This window comes from Thalia democratica, chromosome 2, assembly GCF_965202585.1.
Source record: "Thalia democratica chromosome 2, ktThaDemo2.hap1.1, whole genome shotgun sequence".
Taxonomy (NCBI): domain Eukaryota; kingdom Metazoa; phylum Chordata; class Thaliacea; order Salpida; family Salpidae; genus Thalia; species Thalia democratica.
Window position 1 is genome coordinate 22284075 of NC_139166.1, and position 17203 is coordinate 22301277.

Consider the following 17203-nt stretch of genomic DNA (forward strand, 5'->3'; position numbering starts at 1 on the left):
ATAACAAGTAGTTAAATTTAAAGTATATCATTAAAAAACACTAATACTTGAATTTCGTGAGTATTAACGTTTGGTGTTTCTTAAAACTTGGCTAGACCAAAGGTTGTGTAAATCATATCATTTTGTTTAGAAACACCAAACAAAATAACGTCTAAAAGTGTTTATTACTCACATCACATAAATTATAAACTAAATCAAAAACACGAGGTCGTTGAGTCATGTTTATTACACTAAAAAGTAAAAAAGTTTAAGTATTTTTATACCGTGAAAAAATATCATCGTACCAGAAAACTTTGATAAACTTCAAACACTTTGCCTCAGCATCCAGCGCATCGCCTTCAACGATGACGTGTCCCCGTAGAACCCGTGCCAGTACATGACGTCATCGCCCTCCACCGACTCGCCCCCGTACCTCCCGAACAGCATCTGCGCGGCGCACCTACCTTGTCTCATCCGGTACCAGTTTCCCGCGTTTCCGAGCGAAGCGGCGCAGTTTCGCGCGCTCGATTCGCCGCCGTCGTAGCTGGCAAACTGCGCCTCCCAGTGGTGAAAGCGCAGAGAGTTTCCTGTGACGTATTTTGAAGTTTGGTTTTTTCAAACAACAGCTGATGACCTAGTTTAAACATTTTTGCACATTTTTATTTAGGCTTTTTTTAATGTGAATTTCTTGGTTATTTAAAAAAAATTTACGAAACAAAAAATTATAGCGTCTAATAAAAACTATTTGTTTTATAATTTAAAACTTAAGCAAAAAACTAGAGTTAACAAGGAGATGTTAATATTTTTTAAGCTATTTAAGTTTTTCAAATAAAATATTTAGAATAAACCTGCAGGTCCCCATGCAGTATGCGGTTCGTAAGAAAGTCTGTAATTGTCAGAAGCATCTCCTATTGCAAAACCTCTAAATAAAAAAAATAATACTTTTAACTAAGTGTAGTTATCATTGTTTGTTAAGAGTATTAAAAAAAAACTATAACCTATAAAAAAAATTTGTATATAAACATATTAAAGTTTTAGTCCTCACTATAAATGCAAATAGTGATTAGTAAACTGTTAAAAAACAACTTCAGCATAACTTAGAAAAATATATTTTTTTGTTGATTTAGGCGTCACAACTGAATTAAGAAGAATTCTATTTTATCACATTAGTTTTAAGAGCAGAATTATTTAAACAAATAACAAAATTATAATCTTTAGGTATTTTTTACATACATGGAATATAATAGTACAAGTGTTAATATCTTTTTTTTTTAATAAAAACTATAATTGTAACGAAATGTATGATTACCAGTTTTAAATATAGTGTTGAAAATTTTAGACTTATTTTTATAACAAATAGTCTCAGAAACTTATAGTCCACAAATAAAAAATTATTAGCAAAGATATAGGCCTTAGTATTTATTATTATAATACTAATAAAAACTATGTAGTTTGTCTTCGTTTCTAATATTCAAGTAGTCGTTATTTAAAATAAACTAACGGATAAAGTTCATATTTTACTACTCCCTGAAAACTTGTCATTTCAACTCTTAGCGTGTATTTTCTTCCATCGTTGGTTATTTTATTGATTGTTTTTAAACCTATGATTTGTTTTTTCTTAAGTCTCAGAACAAAGGAGTCTTCTTTAAATGTAATTGTTACAAAAGTATCGGCAATAATGTTAATATCTGGAAATTGTTTATCAACATAGGTTAAGAGATTTATTTGAACTATTTTTTTACACTTCTGGTTGCCGACGAGTTGATTTTTAATACAAAAATAAAAGTTTAACATTATTATTCAGCTGTTTTTAATTTCATATATTCAAAAGCTTCTCACCCAGCCAGAACTCCTCTCTCAAATCGCCAAAGCCTTCCTCGTATGAAGACCAGTTGCGAGCAAAATCAACCCGCCCGTTGAACCTGCTGTGTATCACCTATAAATATAAAAGTAAACAGTGAACGTGTGATGACATAAACAACGTAAATTGCTGTTTGTTGTTTGCGGTGAATACGTTTTGTGTATTAAACTGTTTGACTATTTAACTGAAAAACAATAAGCAAGTTAAGGCTCCTTTCAAACACTGTGAACCAAAAACTAGTTTATTTTTTCAATCTTTTGATTATACATTAAGAATGCATCTAGTTTTTATATGATTTCATTTAAGACGACAATTAATACGAGCTTATACTTTAAAACTTAAAGATAAAACCTTCTGTCTAATGTTTTTGTTTGGTTTATTTTAAAATAAAAGTCTATTTGAACCAATTTTGATTAATTTTTTATATAAACGCAAGTCAATTAACCGTTACAAACAATAAGTCAATATACTAAATAACATTTTACTTACACTTTGTACATGTAGTGACAAAAATATTTGTATAATAAATTTACTAAACAGAATAATTAAAATGTTAAATTCTATACTAAAGTGCTTAGTGAAATAACAAAAATATTTGGCGTTTTAATAAACTTTCTGGCTTAATGTATTTTTGTATTATATTACGATGTTTTTAGAAGTATTTACACACAATATACATATTTTTCAAATTTTTTTATCTACTTTTTTGTTAAATTCAAATGTTAAAGCATTTCATACTACAAACAAATAACTGAGTGTAGTATTTTAAGTTATAGTTCATTAAAATAGAAAAAAAAATGTTTTAAACGATTACCAACTGTCCAGCCCTCATTATTTGATGTAAATTCACATAACAGGTCGACGTGTTTTCCATCAACAAGAAAATCCTCAACTCCCGACTTCATTCCAAACTCTTTTGATGGTTGGCAATCTTTTGTTTTTAACAGTATGTTAAAACTTAGCTTAGTTTAATTTTAAAATAGGTATTTTTCCAACAAATGTCTATTTAATGCAATGAAGGACTCTTTGAGCAAAACTTAGTTTACCAAATAATTTTTTGATTAAGTAATAATTAAAACCTTTTACTGTAACCTGTCAAGTACATTAAAGAATTTTTTTAAAAATTACCATTGATTTAACAATATAAAAGTTTTGTTTTTGTTTACAAAAATATTTAAAAAGCGTTAAATAAACAGTTAAAACTTGTGCTTTTCTCTGAACCTTTACAAAGCATTATTATATTAGTTTATGTTTAATTAACTTTCAAAGAAAAACAATGAAATCAGTATTAACTTTAGTGACTCTAAGAAAACTACTCACTAAGCACTTGTCTTATAAGCTTGCTAATACATTTTCTAATATCAAACTCTGTAAGTTCTTATAAAAACATCAACTTTCTATTAAAATTTTAATACTAACACTTAGTTTTCGGCACGCATTCAGGTTCAATCAATTTCCACATTCCTGTGTTGTACCCGTCATCTATGCAGTAGTTGACGGTCAAACAGGCATCGTCAATTTCGTATCCTGGTAAAAAAAATATAAAATATGGTTATTCAAAGACATTTATAAGGTTTTTTAAGCTAATGAAACCAAGGACAAAATTTAACAAAGCATACAAAAAACAATAAAACTATTTTTTGATATTCAAATTATCTTAAAGTAATCCATGGAAAAAAAGATTGTAAGTAAAAATAAAGAAAGTTTGACCACTTATACTTATCTTCAGGGCATTGGTAAAAACAATAAAAAATTAAAGTGATTAATCAGAGATTAAAGAAAATAATTCACTAATTAGGCTAGAATTTCAATTTCAAACTGCTTGAGCAATCACTAAATATTTCGTAGTAATAGGAAAACCTTAAGAACACGAAAGAAAAACACTAAAATATATGTTTTATTAGAAAAGGGAAAATATTTCTATAGTTCGTAAGTAATCGTTATAATTATTTACAATCACAAAATGGCAAAAAACTTGTTGTAAATGTTTTTAAGTACAGCGTGTAAATGAGCATAATTATGATCTCTTGTTGTACTAATTTTGACTAAGTTTACCAACTTGAATATAAACATAGCATATAATCGAGAAAACTATAGATTTTTTTTCAATCAAACTTTTAGTACTTTACATTAAGTAAGAAGTATGTTCTTACTAGTTATAGTTAAGTATAAACAATGAACTTTTACTGTTCTTGAAAATAAGTGGAACAAGTTACCTAAGGATATGGTATCGTGTTGGTAGCTAAAACGTTTTCGTTTAAAAATAAAAAGGTTTAATTTAAATACTATAAATATCAGTAAAATTCAATAGTTTTCCACTAAAAACAAAATAATAAACATTTCTGAAGGAATTTAAAATTTTTATTACATCTAAATTAAGTACTAATTTTTTTTTTCACGTATAATTTTTATAATTTTTATTTTCTTACGTCTCCCCCCACAGACTACTAACTTTCTTTTAATAATTTTGTATGAATGTTTTATGTCTTATAAACAATGCTTGTAGAAAATCATCCATTTAATTGTATTTTCCTATAAATATGCATTTACAATGAATTTAAAAAAATAAATTATATACCAAGTTATCGCCTTTTATTTTAAACATTTTTATTTAAATTTTTTAATTTTATTTTTTATAAACTTAGTTATGTTTTATATATTATTATGTTTTTTTTCTTAAGATGTTGAGTATGAGTTGTTTTTTCCAGTTTAAGTGGCAAAGGTTTTGATACCTGAGTCCAAACTGCACAAAAAAAAGCATAGTAACAATAAATTATGGTCATGTTGTAAAATAAATACTTATCTAAAAAAATTCAAAAATGAGAAAACATCCTTATACTTACCAGGATTACAAGAATATGTACACTCGCTTCCCACTTTATTTCCTTTGGTGCATTTTGTAACACCATTATAAATATTCTTTATTTGCGGACAATCTGGATAAGTGTGTTTAATAATCATTTCTAGTCATTTCAGTTTAATGCTTGTGACTAAAGTTATAACGGTTAAAATAGTCAAAAAAAATTACCAAAGTTAACAATTATTTAGCTAATTTTATGTTAGACGAAATTTTAAGTAATTAGAAAAAAAAAGTTTTAACAAATTAAGTGTGTAATACAATGTAAACATTAAAGAGTTTTAACCAAGCTATAAAGTGATCTATTGCAAGAAAACCTTTAAAAAGTATTGATAGTTAATAGTTCTATCGGCGATCATAAGACACTATCTATTATAGTTTAAGTGCCTCATAACCTTGTATTTTTCTGTTATTTATTTGAATAACGGTTGATATTTTGAGGAAATAAAAAAGTTTCTAAGAATGGTTATGAGTTTTTTCGAACAAAAATTCGGAAACTATAGTTTCTAAATACTTGAACTACAGTCCTCTCTCGCGAATCTACGCACATTGTGTCAACAGAAAAAGTGTGTGACTAAACGATGTAACGTTACTAAACGAGAGGTAGCAAATAAACCTACTAAATTGGTTGTTTTTTTGTAGTGCATTTGATCTAATACTTTTATATATTCTCTTAACCATGCAAGACAAGTTTATTTTTAGGTGCGCAAGGCTTGTATAAAGCTTGGTACATTGTATTAGAAACTTTTAAAACAAGAAGAAGATCAAAATGAAAGTGTTTATTAATTGAATTATATAATTCCAGCTTACCTTTAACAGTTTCAGCGTTGATTGATAATGCAACGAAAGCGTTGATGAAAAGAAGTATAGAACTCATAGTACTGATAAAAATAATGTTAGGAGTACTTTATCTAAAAGTTCATTGAATAATTTAGCAAATTTGTTTTGAAAAACAGCTCGAATCTTTAACGATTTCAAGCTAGTTTTATTAAAGTTAGTTTAATTCTACCAATATTTATGTGCAGAGTTTTAAGGAATTGATACGTTAAATGTATTTAACAAATAAAAGATTCTGTTTATGTATTCAAAACTAGAGCACAAAACTAGTTTATGTATTTAAAATCCTAAAGACTTATTAGCTAAATAATAAATATTTCTGAATAAAATGTAGAAAAACGATTCTTTAAGTTTTGGATTTTTAATAAGTAATATACTAGATTTAAAATACAAGACAAATTTATGCATTTCAAAATTCTAAACTTGTTAAAAATTATATTTGATGTTACAAACTTCCATTCATGAAGTTAGAATGAAGAAAAAGAAAATTAAGTATGTACAAAATAGGTCATCGATTGGACAGCCATTTTAATGCACTTTTTTCAAGTTGTAAAAACTATCTAAAACATTAAGCAAATAACTTTAACATATGTCAATAAAATGACAACCTTTTAAGATATACAGTCGTAACAACAAAGTAATTTTTTATTGATTTAATTTTAAGTTAAAAAGCTAAACCTTGGTCACAATTGAAAAAAAAACAACAATGTTTTCTAAATAGTCTATTAACTTTTTTTTTATTTTAGTTTGTAGCTAACTTAATAATTAAAAAAAAACTGTTTGTTTAAAAGATTTATAAAACAAATAGATTAACTTAAAGTAAAGCTTTAGTTTTATTTCTTTTTAGTTTTATAATATATTCTCTTCAACAAACTACATTTATGAATTATATTCAAACATTTAACTTTGTTTTGTTTAAGTTTAAATAAATTCCTAAAATAAATATACTAAAACTAAAACTAGTGATCAGAAACTAAATTAAATTGTCTTACAAATATTAAAATTGAAGTTTACAGAGTTAAATTAATTTAATTAAGTAAAACAATAACTGCGTCATAAGGAAAAATTGAAAAAAAAACAGGCCAAAGCGTTTTTTGTATGAATAAAGTTTTAAAACTGACATAAAACTATTAAAAACAAGTTTTTAATGCTAAATTAAAATATTTTAATTAGTTCATTCCAATTTTTTAATATGTATGATTATTTTGTATAACACTAATATAAATTATTCTACAAACATTGAAACATTTTTTATTTGTTTCTGATTTCAAACGTCGTCTTAGTAATTGTACTTTAAAAACAAAACACAATTGTTTAAGTATTATAGCTATGTATAATGACATCAACCTGTTAAAAAATATACAAAGTTTAAAAACTTAGTAACTAGATCTTTCTCACTTAAGACAGTTTAAAATTGATAAAAAGTTGTTATACTAGTCTTATTAGCTTTACTTTTTAAACACAAGTAAATAACTAGGTTGCTATTAAAAGAAAAAGTTCATGTCAAACATATCAAACATTTAAAGTAAATTAAGTTACTAAACTTTTAATTTAACTCAGTTTATAGAATCATATTGAAAACGTTCAAAACTAAAATAATTGAAAAAAATATATATTTTACTTCTCATTAAAGCAATTACAGACATTTCTCTTTAGAATAGTTTAATCACACGATATTGCGAGTCATAATTTCCTTTCTAAGTTAAAAAACTACGTCAAGCGAATGTTTTCTATAGGGTGTAGTTGAATTTATGTAACTTATTATACCATTGTTGAAAGTTTTTAAAATTTTTATTTAAGTATACTATATAAATTTTTTTAATTTTGCATTAAAAGTACATAATTGAGTGATATTTCGTTTCCACAAATCTTATTAAATTAAAGTCTTATGAAACATATGAAATTGTACTGCTTAAAAAGCTTTAAATTAATTGTAATATTTTTTCTTCTGTGAATAATATGTAAAAAAACCTTTTAATTAGAATTAATTATCTACTTTTAATTTAAATAAAGACTTAAATCAAAATGACAAGTTACTAAAAGTATTCAAAAACCGTCGAATACTTTTTAATTAAAAATTGACTTCTAACAACTAAAGCAGTTTAAACTTACAATTTGATGAACTTTAAACTTGATATTTAAAGTACAATAAATACTTGATATCAAACATTTTTTATCAACATAGACAACTTAGACAATAAACTTTCCTGGACAAGACGTTAAAATCCATGTAGTTTACGAATCGATAACCGATGTATATTTTCGTATACCAGGTCCCAGGACCAAAATTTTTGAGCAATTTTTTTGTCGTACAACAAACAATACACTATCTAAAGTAAATAGTTAAGTTAGTTTAGAAAATTAAAGTTATGAAAAGTAAAATGAATTTTCTAAACTAAGCAGCAAGTATTAAATACTCAGCGCTGTAAAACTACGAACTTATAAGAAAATATATGAAATAAAAAAACAGCTAAACTATTTAAATTATATACTTGTTCTAATACTATTTAAAACTAATTGAATAAAAATCATAACGTTAAATCGTCATATCAATCAAAAACTGAACTAACAATGCAAAGTAAATCAAATGATTTTTAGGATTTTAGAAGTAAACTGTACGACTCGATAACCGATAAGTTTTTTCGTACACTAGGCCATTGGACCAAATATTTATGAGTTCTTTTTTTGTCATTCTATAAAATTAGTTCCATTACAATTTTTATACTACAACCATTAAAATAAATATCATGATATTATTGATTTATGTTCCTTTTTTCTAAATAACATGTTTGAGGTACGATATGAACTACTTAATTTGTTGTAACTGACTTATAAGAAGTCCTGATTGAACTAATAAAAAAAAAATTAAGTTATAACATAGTATAACACAGTTTTTTTGCTATTTAGAAAAATTAAACATGTCGCATATTCGTCTAAACATAATTGTTCTTACAATGTCCACTAAATTTCATTAACTTTTTAGATTATAAACTTTAGGTATAGTATGTTTTAGCTGAATTTACTTTATATAACTTTGAAAACATTATTTTGTTAATGTTAATTTATAATTCTTTGTGTAAAATTATCGCTATCAAGTTTCATTATATTCCAAAAAATATGTAGTTGCTGTATATGTTTACTTCGTTAATGTTGATTAAAGCAATTTTTGTTAATTTATCCGCTTGTTATAGGATATAAAAATAGGTTTGTTTAGAACTTATGTTGCTAGGTAAAAGGATGGAATAAAACAAAGTATAAGATATTTCAAACTAGTTTTATCGTTGAAGTAGGTTTAAATGACCACAAAAGATACAATGTACGAAGTTTTATGACTTAACATTGTAATACTAATGATTTTTGTATATTAATTATTACGTGATAGTAAATGCTAAATTTGAAAATATTTTATGACTATTTTGTGTACTGTATATAAGGTTATTAAATTTAACACAGTAAAAGTTTCTATAAAGCAAAACTACAACACTTCTAAATATAGCTACGTTAAAATCATTTTTTTGTTTATAGTCAAGTTTCTAAACATAAAAGTTAAATTTAGAATTTATAGGAAGACAGCTTACAGTTTGAAAAAGTTCTTAGATATTAATATTTATAATTATTTATGTAAACAGCGTTTATGAGAATAGCTTCACATAAAGTTGAAAATTCCGCTACTTTACAATTACTTATTGTATGTGAAGTTGAGTAAGTTATAGTTTGATATTATGTGTAAAAAACTAACGATTTAAAGTTTGAATTTCTTTATTTTTTATTTATAGTTTCAATTTAGATTAAGTTGAAAACACAATTTTTATTGAAAAACACTTCCTATAACTAGCTTGTAAGTATTATTCAAACTTCAATATCTACAACAAAATGTTTTCAAAACACGTTAGATTTCAGATTTTGTTAGAAAATTTAACGGAACTGAAGTACTTGAACTTTGAATATTTTTCTATTTATACATATTCACTTTTTTAACTTTTTAAATATCATCTTGAATAGATTTAATTATGTTAAAATCTATTTTTAACAGAGTGGTGGACTGAACTTTGGTTGTTCCAGCAATGTTTAAGAGTATCGGCTTTTATACACTATTTCGTTCATTATTAGTTTATCTATACATATCACTAAGAATACATAAAAAAATAAAATGAACAGAACTATGTAGTATGTACTACAATGTGGACTCTTTAATACTTCGTGATCAGAAAAATGTTTGCTAACTTATCGGATCATTTAAAGTGCAAAAAATTATATCAAAGTATTGTAAGTTGGCAGTTTTTTGTTAGTTTATGAAAAAAGAAACACGAGTTTAAATGTGTATTTGTTTCAGATCAGCGCATTTGGGCCTATTATGTACTACGGTAATTTATGCATATAACTCGAAAATATATATAATTCACAAGTTAAAACAATCTTCTTATTTTTTATATGTTAAGCTTCTTTTATTGTAAGCGAAGGTAGTTGTTTAAATTGTTTAATCTTAGTAACATAGTATTATTTTTTAAAACTACTGAAATAGCACGCGTGATAATAAACTATAACAACTATTTATTTTTAGCAAAGAGTGAAGTAACAAAATCCAGACAAATTATAAACATTTCCACTAATAAACCAAACATAATAAAATCACATAGCAAAAAATTCAACTTAGTCTATATAGAAATTATATGTAAAACTGAATCACCACTTTTGAATACAACATGCATTTTTTGCTATTTATAAACTAACATTTTCAATTTTTATGATATACACCAGGTTTTAAAGTCATCAATGAAACTACAACACAAAATAAGATTTTTCCAACTACACTTAAACAAATCTTACTGTTCAAAAAAAATAAAGAAATATTATTCCCAAGTGTTGTCCAGTTGATCAGGATCGATCGAATCTTCATCATCTGTAGACGAAGAGGCATCATTATCGCGTTTCGTGTCGGTGAATTCCTTATGATATAATTTGCAGATCGAATCTTCATAAATACCAACCGCAGACTTCTTACTATTCTTCTTCAGCAAATCGATCTCTAGCTTCAGCTCCGAACCAGTTCCGAGCCTTCGCCTGCATACCTCTTTTGTGTACAAACTTTTGAACCGAAAGTAACAGTTTTACTTGTAAACTTTTTAGTTTTCTCGGTGCAGGGGTGTTAAAATGGCAGGAATAAATGTTGATCGTTTGTTTCGTTTGTTCTGTTTGTTCGGTTGACGCGCCGGTTAGCAGAAATGTCAGCTTGCCGCTTGTGTGCTTGCTGCTGAGGTTTCTGTGCGTTCAGCATGCACTCGTAGAACTCTGCGGTGAAATGTCTGGCGCTTTCGTGACTTTTCTTTGCTGATGGTGGGGTGGTCAGCTCTATTTCCATGAGCCTGTAGAAAACTAAAGAAGTATAAATTTTGTTCTGTGTCAACGTGAAGTGACAAAAAGGTCACTTGTACACTGTGATCTACAGTAAAACAAAAAAAGTAATTTACAACTTTTTAAGAAATAGTATTAATTACTGGTTTATATCAAGCATATGGTTAGTAGAACTGTTGTAATTTTTTTTTATGTTACAATGTTCATGTGGTATCAAAACTATGAAAAATGAATTAAATATAAATAATAAACAGGAAAAAATATTGTGAGTATCATTTCAGTTAATCTGCACAATATAAACTTAAAATAAATATACTTTTTATTGTTTTTATAATTATAATTCAAAGTATAGTAAATTTTCATGTTATTACAATTTTTTATTATAATTTCTACATCATTTTTGATGCTAGTTCACTGCTATACTTTTCCATTTTTTTCAATTTTCTACCAAAATTAATGAAAGTCGGCAACTCTGATATTGAAATTGCTTATGCATGTTTAAAGCTGAAGATTGGTCAGCTTCCGTTTCTTATCTGCGGGAAAATGCAAAGTTTAAAAATAAACGTGCAATATTTTAGCATTAATATAATGTGTAAGTTGATAAAAAAAGAAGCTAGTTTTTAACAGTAAAAATCACACAGAACTCTTTTTTTAGTTTTAAACTATTTAGCTAAACACTAATTTATAATTTGAAGTATTTTTCGTTAAATTACATGAGCAAATATGCTTTTTATAATAATAATTTTAACTTAAGACCATATTAAACATCGATTAAAAAAACTATCAAAAAGCTAATAAAAAAAAAGTTGTTTGTTCTTATTTAAAGTAAAATAAATTAATTTTTAAACACAAAGTTTTTTTCTTCAAAACATGTAATTTTTCCTTCCCATTTAGTCTTCCTTTCTACTAACAGTTTACAATCTTGTTTTTGTTCATGCTACTTACTTATGAATGCTTCAAAGTTTTTGACTTTTTTTGTGAGCTTCGAGCAATTCTTTTTATGTTCACTTAATTCTTGAGTCGCATCATTTAATTTCTAAATAAAAAAAAAGTTATACTTTTGAACTACTTAATAAGAAAATTATTATTAAAGTTTTTATTTAGATTCCTTTGTAAAGTTTTGTATCTTATTTATATATATATATATATATATATATATATATATATTGCTATTATAACAAAACCTTTGAAAATCTGATAGATATATTTTTAAGTAGGCTTGCTACAAACAGCACATATTATACTTTAGTCAATGCAATTTCCTAATCAGAACTTTTCAAAGAATAAATCAAGTAAAAACCCAACTATTTTTTATTTCTTCTAACATAAATACATTAATTTTTGCTTCTAACATATTAACAAAGGTTGTAATTTATAATCTTATAAAAAAACAAGATTTGAATGAAACATACAATATTTTTTTAAACTTTATGTATATAATTTAATATATTGTGAAATCTTTTAATATTAAATACAAACCCGTTTGTTCAATACAAGCTCCTTTCCGCATCGTTCAGCTTCCTCTGCATCAACTCAACCTCCTCTAGTAGGGACCTTGTTATGATGTCATCAAGCCTGACCTCATCTGACTGAAACGAATAACGATTCTGACCTATGCGACTGGCGCCCAACCTACAATATAACTTATTACACTTAAAAAACTGTGTTTTTTTTAAAGCGTAGGTGCTGTTGTTTAAAATACTTGCCTAGCAATGTTGTATGCTGTTTTTATGAAAGTTAAGAAGTATCAAAAAACTCTAGCACCTCTCCCTCAATCTTTCTTGCTCTTCCCTCACCGTGTCTGATCCGCACTGTTCTGGATTCTGTAGCTGATGGTTCAATGAGGAATTCGAAAGAACCAGAGCTTTTATTTGAGTTCGTGGAGGCCTGAGCTCGGAATTGAAGCCACGTGTTGGGGTCTGTATTCCATTTAAATACACTATTTGTACACACTGTTTAAACTGCTTAATGTGAGTTTAAATGAAAAAATTGAAAATTAATAAATGCTACAATATTTTGAAATAAGTATTGATTTTAAGGTGGCTTTTGTATTTAAAATTTAGCTTGGTGTATTTTTTGGTTGTAAGGTGATATTGATACTTTTCTTAAAAAATAGGGCTTTTATCAGTTTGATAACTGTGTGCTGTAATTTTTTGTCATGTTTGTTTCAATTATTGGTGTAAAGTAGGGGTAGGCAACGTTTTCAATCAACGGGCCGGATCCGGAAATATTTAGTCTTTTGCGGGCCGGAGCATTTTGAATTAGTTATTTACCGGATCCAGTGTCCGGATCCAGTCGAATAATGACTTTTTAGATCCGAATCTGACTGGATACTAATTTTAAGTCGAGATCCGGATCCGGTCGGACTCTAATTAAAATATAAGTTTTGGATCCGGCTGGAAACTAGTTATATTGATACAGTGAATCACTTTTTTGAATCCTTAAAATTCGAAAATCTTTCTCAAGTCTGTCAATTTAAGATATATATTGAGACATGTCAGGTGTTAAAACAATGTCTATAAATATTATTACTATTATTATTATTGGAGTTTATTGTGCGAAGATGGACTTATTATTTTTACTAAACAAAGTTATATGTCAACTTAAAGTTAAAAAAATAAACAAATATGTTTAATTCACATTTTTTATAGTTATTTTGTCTACAATGTATTCTTTTTTGAAAATGTATATTTTCACCACAAGCATTTTGTAAAAGTTACAATTTAGGCTTGAAAAGGCTAGAAAATCCTTTTAGCTTAAAAAATTTTGCAAAAAAAATGAAAATTATTCATTTTTAGAAGTTAAGTAGTAAAATTTTGCTTTGAAATGAAAAATCTATAACAAATATAAAACTTTTTTGTCATCATCAAAATATTTTTCCAAAAAAAGCTGCATCTAAAGTAGCCTATATTTTTCATGTTGTTATACTACCTAACATAGTTTTCAACATTAAACCTAAATTTAATCTAAAAATAGACCAAAAAACGTGTAGTTTTAAAAACTTGGAAAAAATTTGGAAAACCTGGAAGAAATTCCTCAAAAACCAGTGTCAAACCTGATTGTTAAATTAAAAAAACGGTACTAAAATAGACAATAATACATTATGATCTTATTTTATGTTTGTTGTTACACAATACGTTTTATTTAACTTAAAATTTAATATAAACAAACAGAAATTTACTTACAGGTGTGCAAACTTGCCAAACGACGCTTCAACTTGTGATGAAAAGCTTTGTGTGGATGAATATGATTTTGAAGAAAGCTATTACACATTTGGAGCACAAGAATGTCTGCAGATATTTTATAAAACTATTCATAATATTTTAGATCACTATAATGTGTTATAATGCAATTTACTCAGCATGCTTATTATTGTCCAACAAGTCATTCTTTAGGCAAAAACAAAATTGAAGAAGTAAGAAAACACTTTTTTAAGTTTTTATACATGCACAAAAACTTATTTAAGTTTAAAGCAAGAGTTTTCAATGTTAATGACACAAATATCAGTAAAAAAGTTTGTTTTTGTTATCTAGACGATTCCTCAAAACTTGTGGATTTCAACAGTTATTTGAAAATTTTTCGGAAAATGAAAAATGATACATCAATAGAAGATTTAAAGCAAAAGTATACAATAACATTGAAAGTTAATTACAACAGAAAAAACACTTTACGAGCTTTGAAAAAATTCTTTGAAAAAGAAGCACTTTCAGAGAAAAGCATGTCGAAATTATGTGGTGAATATTTTATTGGAAAAAAACGCTTGAAGAAAACTTACAAAATAACTTTTTATAAAAGTTTACTTAAATATTTAAAAGATTACTATTCAGAGAACCATAGAACTGTGAAACTAGTTAATCATATAACTGAAATCATAAATGCATATACATGTTTCTTAAGTGAAATCACGATAGCTGGCCATGATTCAAATGATTTTAATTTACATGTCAGAAAGTTTAACGAAGTTCTAAAAGAACTTTATGAATTTGCAGTAGCTCACAAAAGTATAATTAAGTTAAAAAATGTTTACATCTCACATTCTTCGAAAACAAAACTTGAATTTGCCAAAGTTGATTTTGATTATTCGAAAAATGGTTTAAAATTTCTTAGCTTTGACAGTCTATAGTTTTATGACTTAAAATTGTAATACTAATGATTTTTGTATATTAATTATTACGTGATAGTAAATGCTAAATTTGAAAATATTTTATGACTATTTTGTGTACTGTATATAAGGTTATTAAATTTAACACAGTAAAAGTTTCTATAAAGCAAAACTACAACACTTCTAAATATAGCTACGTTAAAATCATTTTTTTGTTTATAGTCAAGTTTCTAAACATAAAAGTTAAATTTAGAATTTATAGGAAGACAGCTTACAGTTTGAAAAAGTTCTTAGATATTAATATTTATAATTATTTATGTAAACAGCGTTTATGAGAATAGCTTCACATAAAGTTGAAAATTCCGCTACTTTACAATTACTTATTGTATGTGAAGTTGAGTAAGTTATAGTTTGATATTATGTGTAAAAAACTAACGATTTAAAGTTTGAATTTCTTTATTTTTTATTTATAGTTTCAATTTAGATTAAGTTGAAAACACAATTTTTATTGAAAAACACTTCCTATAACTAGCTTGTAAGTATTATTCAAACTTCAATATCTACAACAAAATGTTTTCAAAACACGTTAGATTTCAGATTTTGTTAGAAAATTTAACGGAACTGAAGTACTTGAACTTTGAATATTTTTCTATTTATACATATTCACTTTTTTAACTTTTTAAATATCATCTTGAATAGATTTAATTATGTTAAAATCTATTTTTAACAGAGTGGTGGACTGAACTTTGGTTGTTCCAGCAATGTTTAAGAGTATCGGCTTTTATACACTATTTCGTTCATTATTAGTTTATCTATACATATCACTAAGAATACATAAAAAAATAAAATGAACAGAACTATGTAGTATGTACTACAATGTGGACTCTTTAATACTTCGTGATCAGAAAAATGTTTGCTAACTTATCGGATCATTTAAAGTGCAAAAAATTATATCAAAGTATTGTAAGTTGGCAGTTTTTTGTTAGTTTATGAAAAAAGAAACACGAGTTTAAATGTGTATTTGTTTCAGATCAGCGCGTTTGGGCCTATTATGTACTACGGTAATTTATGCATATAACTCGAAAATATATATAATTCACAAGTTAAAACAATCTTCTTATTTTTTATATGTTAAGCTTCTTTTATTGTAAGCGAAGGTAGTTGTTTAAATTGTTTAATCTTAGTAACATAGTATTATTTTTTAAAACTACTGAAATAGCACGCGTGATAATAAACTATAACAACTATTTATTTTTAGCAAAGAGTGAAGTAACAAAATCCAGACAAATTATAAACATTTCCACTAATAAACCAAACATAATAAAATCACATAGCAAAAAATTCAACTTAGTCTATATAGAAATTATATGTAAAACTGAATCACCACTTTTGAATACAACATGCATTTTTTGCTATTTATAAACTAACATTTTCAATTTTTATGATATACACCAGGTTTTAAAGTCATCAATGAAACTACAACACAAAATAAGATTTTTCCAACTACACTTAAACAAATCTTACTGTTCAAAAAAAATAAAGAAATATTATTCCCAAGTGTTGTCCAGTTGATCAGGATCGATCGAATCTTCATCATCTGTAGACGAAGAGGCATCATTATCGCGTTTCGTGTCGGTGAATTCCTTATGATATAATTTGCAGATCGAATCTTCATAAATACCAACCGCAGACTTCTTACTATTCTTCTTCAGCAAATCGATCTCTAGCTTCAGCTCCGAACCAGTTCCGAGCCTTCGCCTGCATACCTCTTTTGTGTACAAACTTTTGAACCGAAAGTAACAGTTTTACTTGTAAACTTTTTAGTTTTCTCGGTGCAGGGGTGTTAAAATGGCAGGAATAAATGTTGATCGTTTGTTTCGTTTGTTCTGTTTGTTCGGTTGACGCGCCGGTTAGCAGAAATGTCAGCTTGCCGCTTGTGTGCTTGCTGCTGAGGTTTCTGTGCGTTCAGCATGCACTCGTAGAACTCTGCGGTGAAATGTCTGGCGCTTTCGTGACTTTTCTTTGCTGATGGTGGGGTGGTCAGCTCTATTTCCATGAGCCTGTAGAAAACTAAAGAAGTATAAATTTTGTTCTGTGTCAACGTGAAGTGACAAAAAGGTCACTTGTACACTGTGATCTACAGTAAAACAAAAAAAGTAATTTACAACTTTTTAAGAAATAGTATTAATTACTGGTTTATATCAAGCATATGGTT

General features: G+C 26.7%; 1 protein-coding gene across 1 annotated transcript; it reads right to left on the reverse strand.

Moving 5' to 3' along the window:
* Nucleotides 1-303: 303 nt before the first annotated feature.
* Nucleotides 304-5574, reverse strand: LOC145828445 (fibrinogen-like protein A). Its single transcript, XM_082936203.1, has 8 exons — nt 5508-5574; nt 4684-4776; nt 3260-3367; nt 2659-2771; nt 1819-1915; nt 1481-1580; nt 828-901; nt 304-566 (listed from the first exon to the last, which is right to left on the reverse strand). The coding sequence occupies exons 1-8, from the start codon at nt 5572-5574 to the stop codon at nt 304-306; spliced, it is 915 nt and encodes a 304-aa protein (XP_082792329.1).
* Nucleotides 5575-17203: the final 11629 nt, after the last annotated feature.

Coding starts and splice junctions, on each gene's coding strand:
- LOC145828445 (XM_082936203.1), bottom strand. CDS start 5,574: ATGAGTTCTATACTTCTTTTCATCAACGCTTTCGTTGCATTATCAATC. Junction 4,777..5,507: donor CAACGCTGAAACTGTTAAAG/GTAAGCTGGAAT, acceptor ACACTTATCCAG/ATTGTCCGCAAATAAAGAAT. Junction 1,581..1,818: donor GAGAGAGGAGTTCTGGCTGG/GTGAGAAGCTTT, acceptor AACAAATCATAG/GTTTAAAAACAATCAATAAA.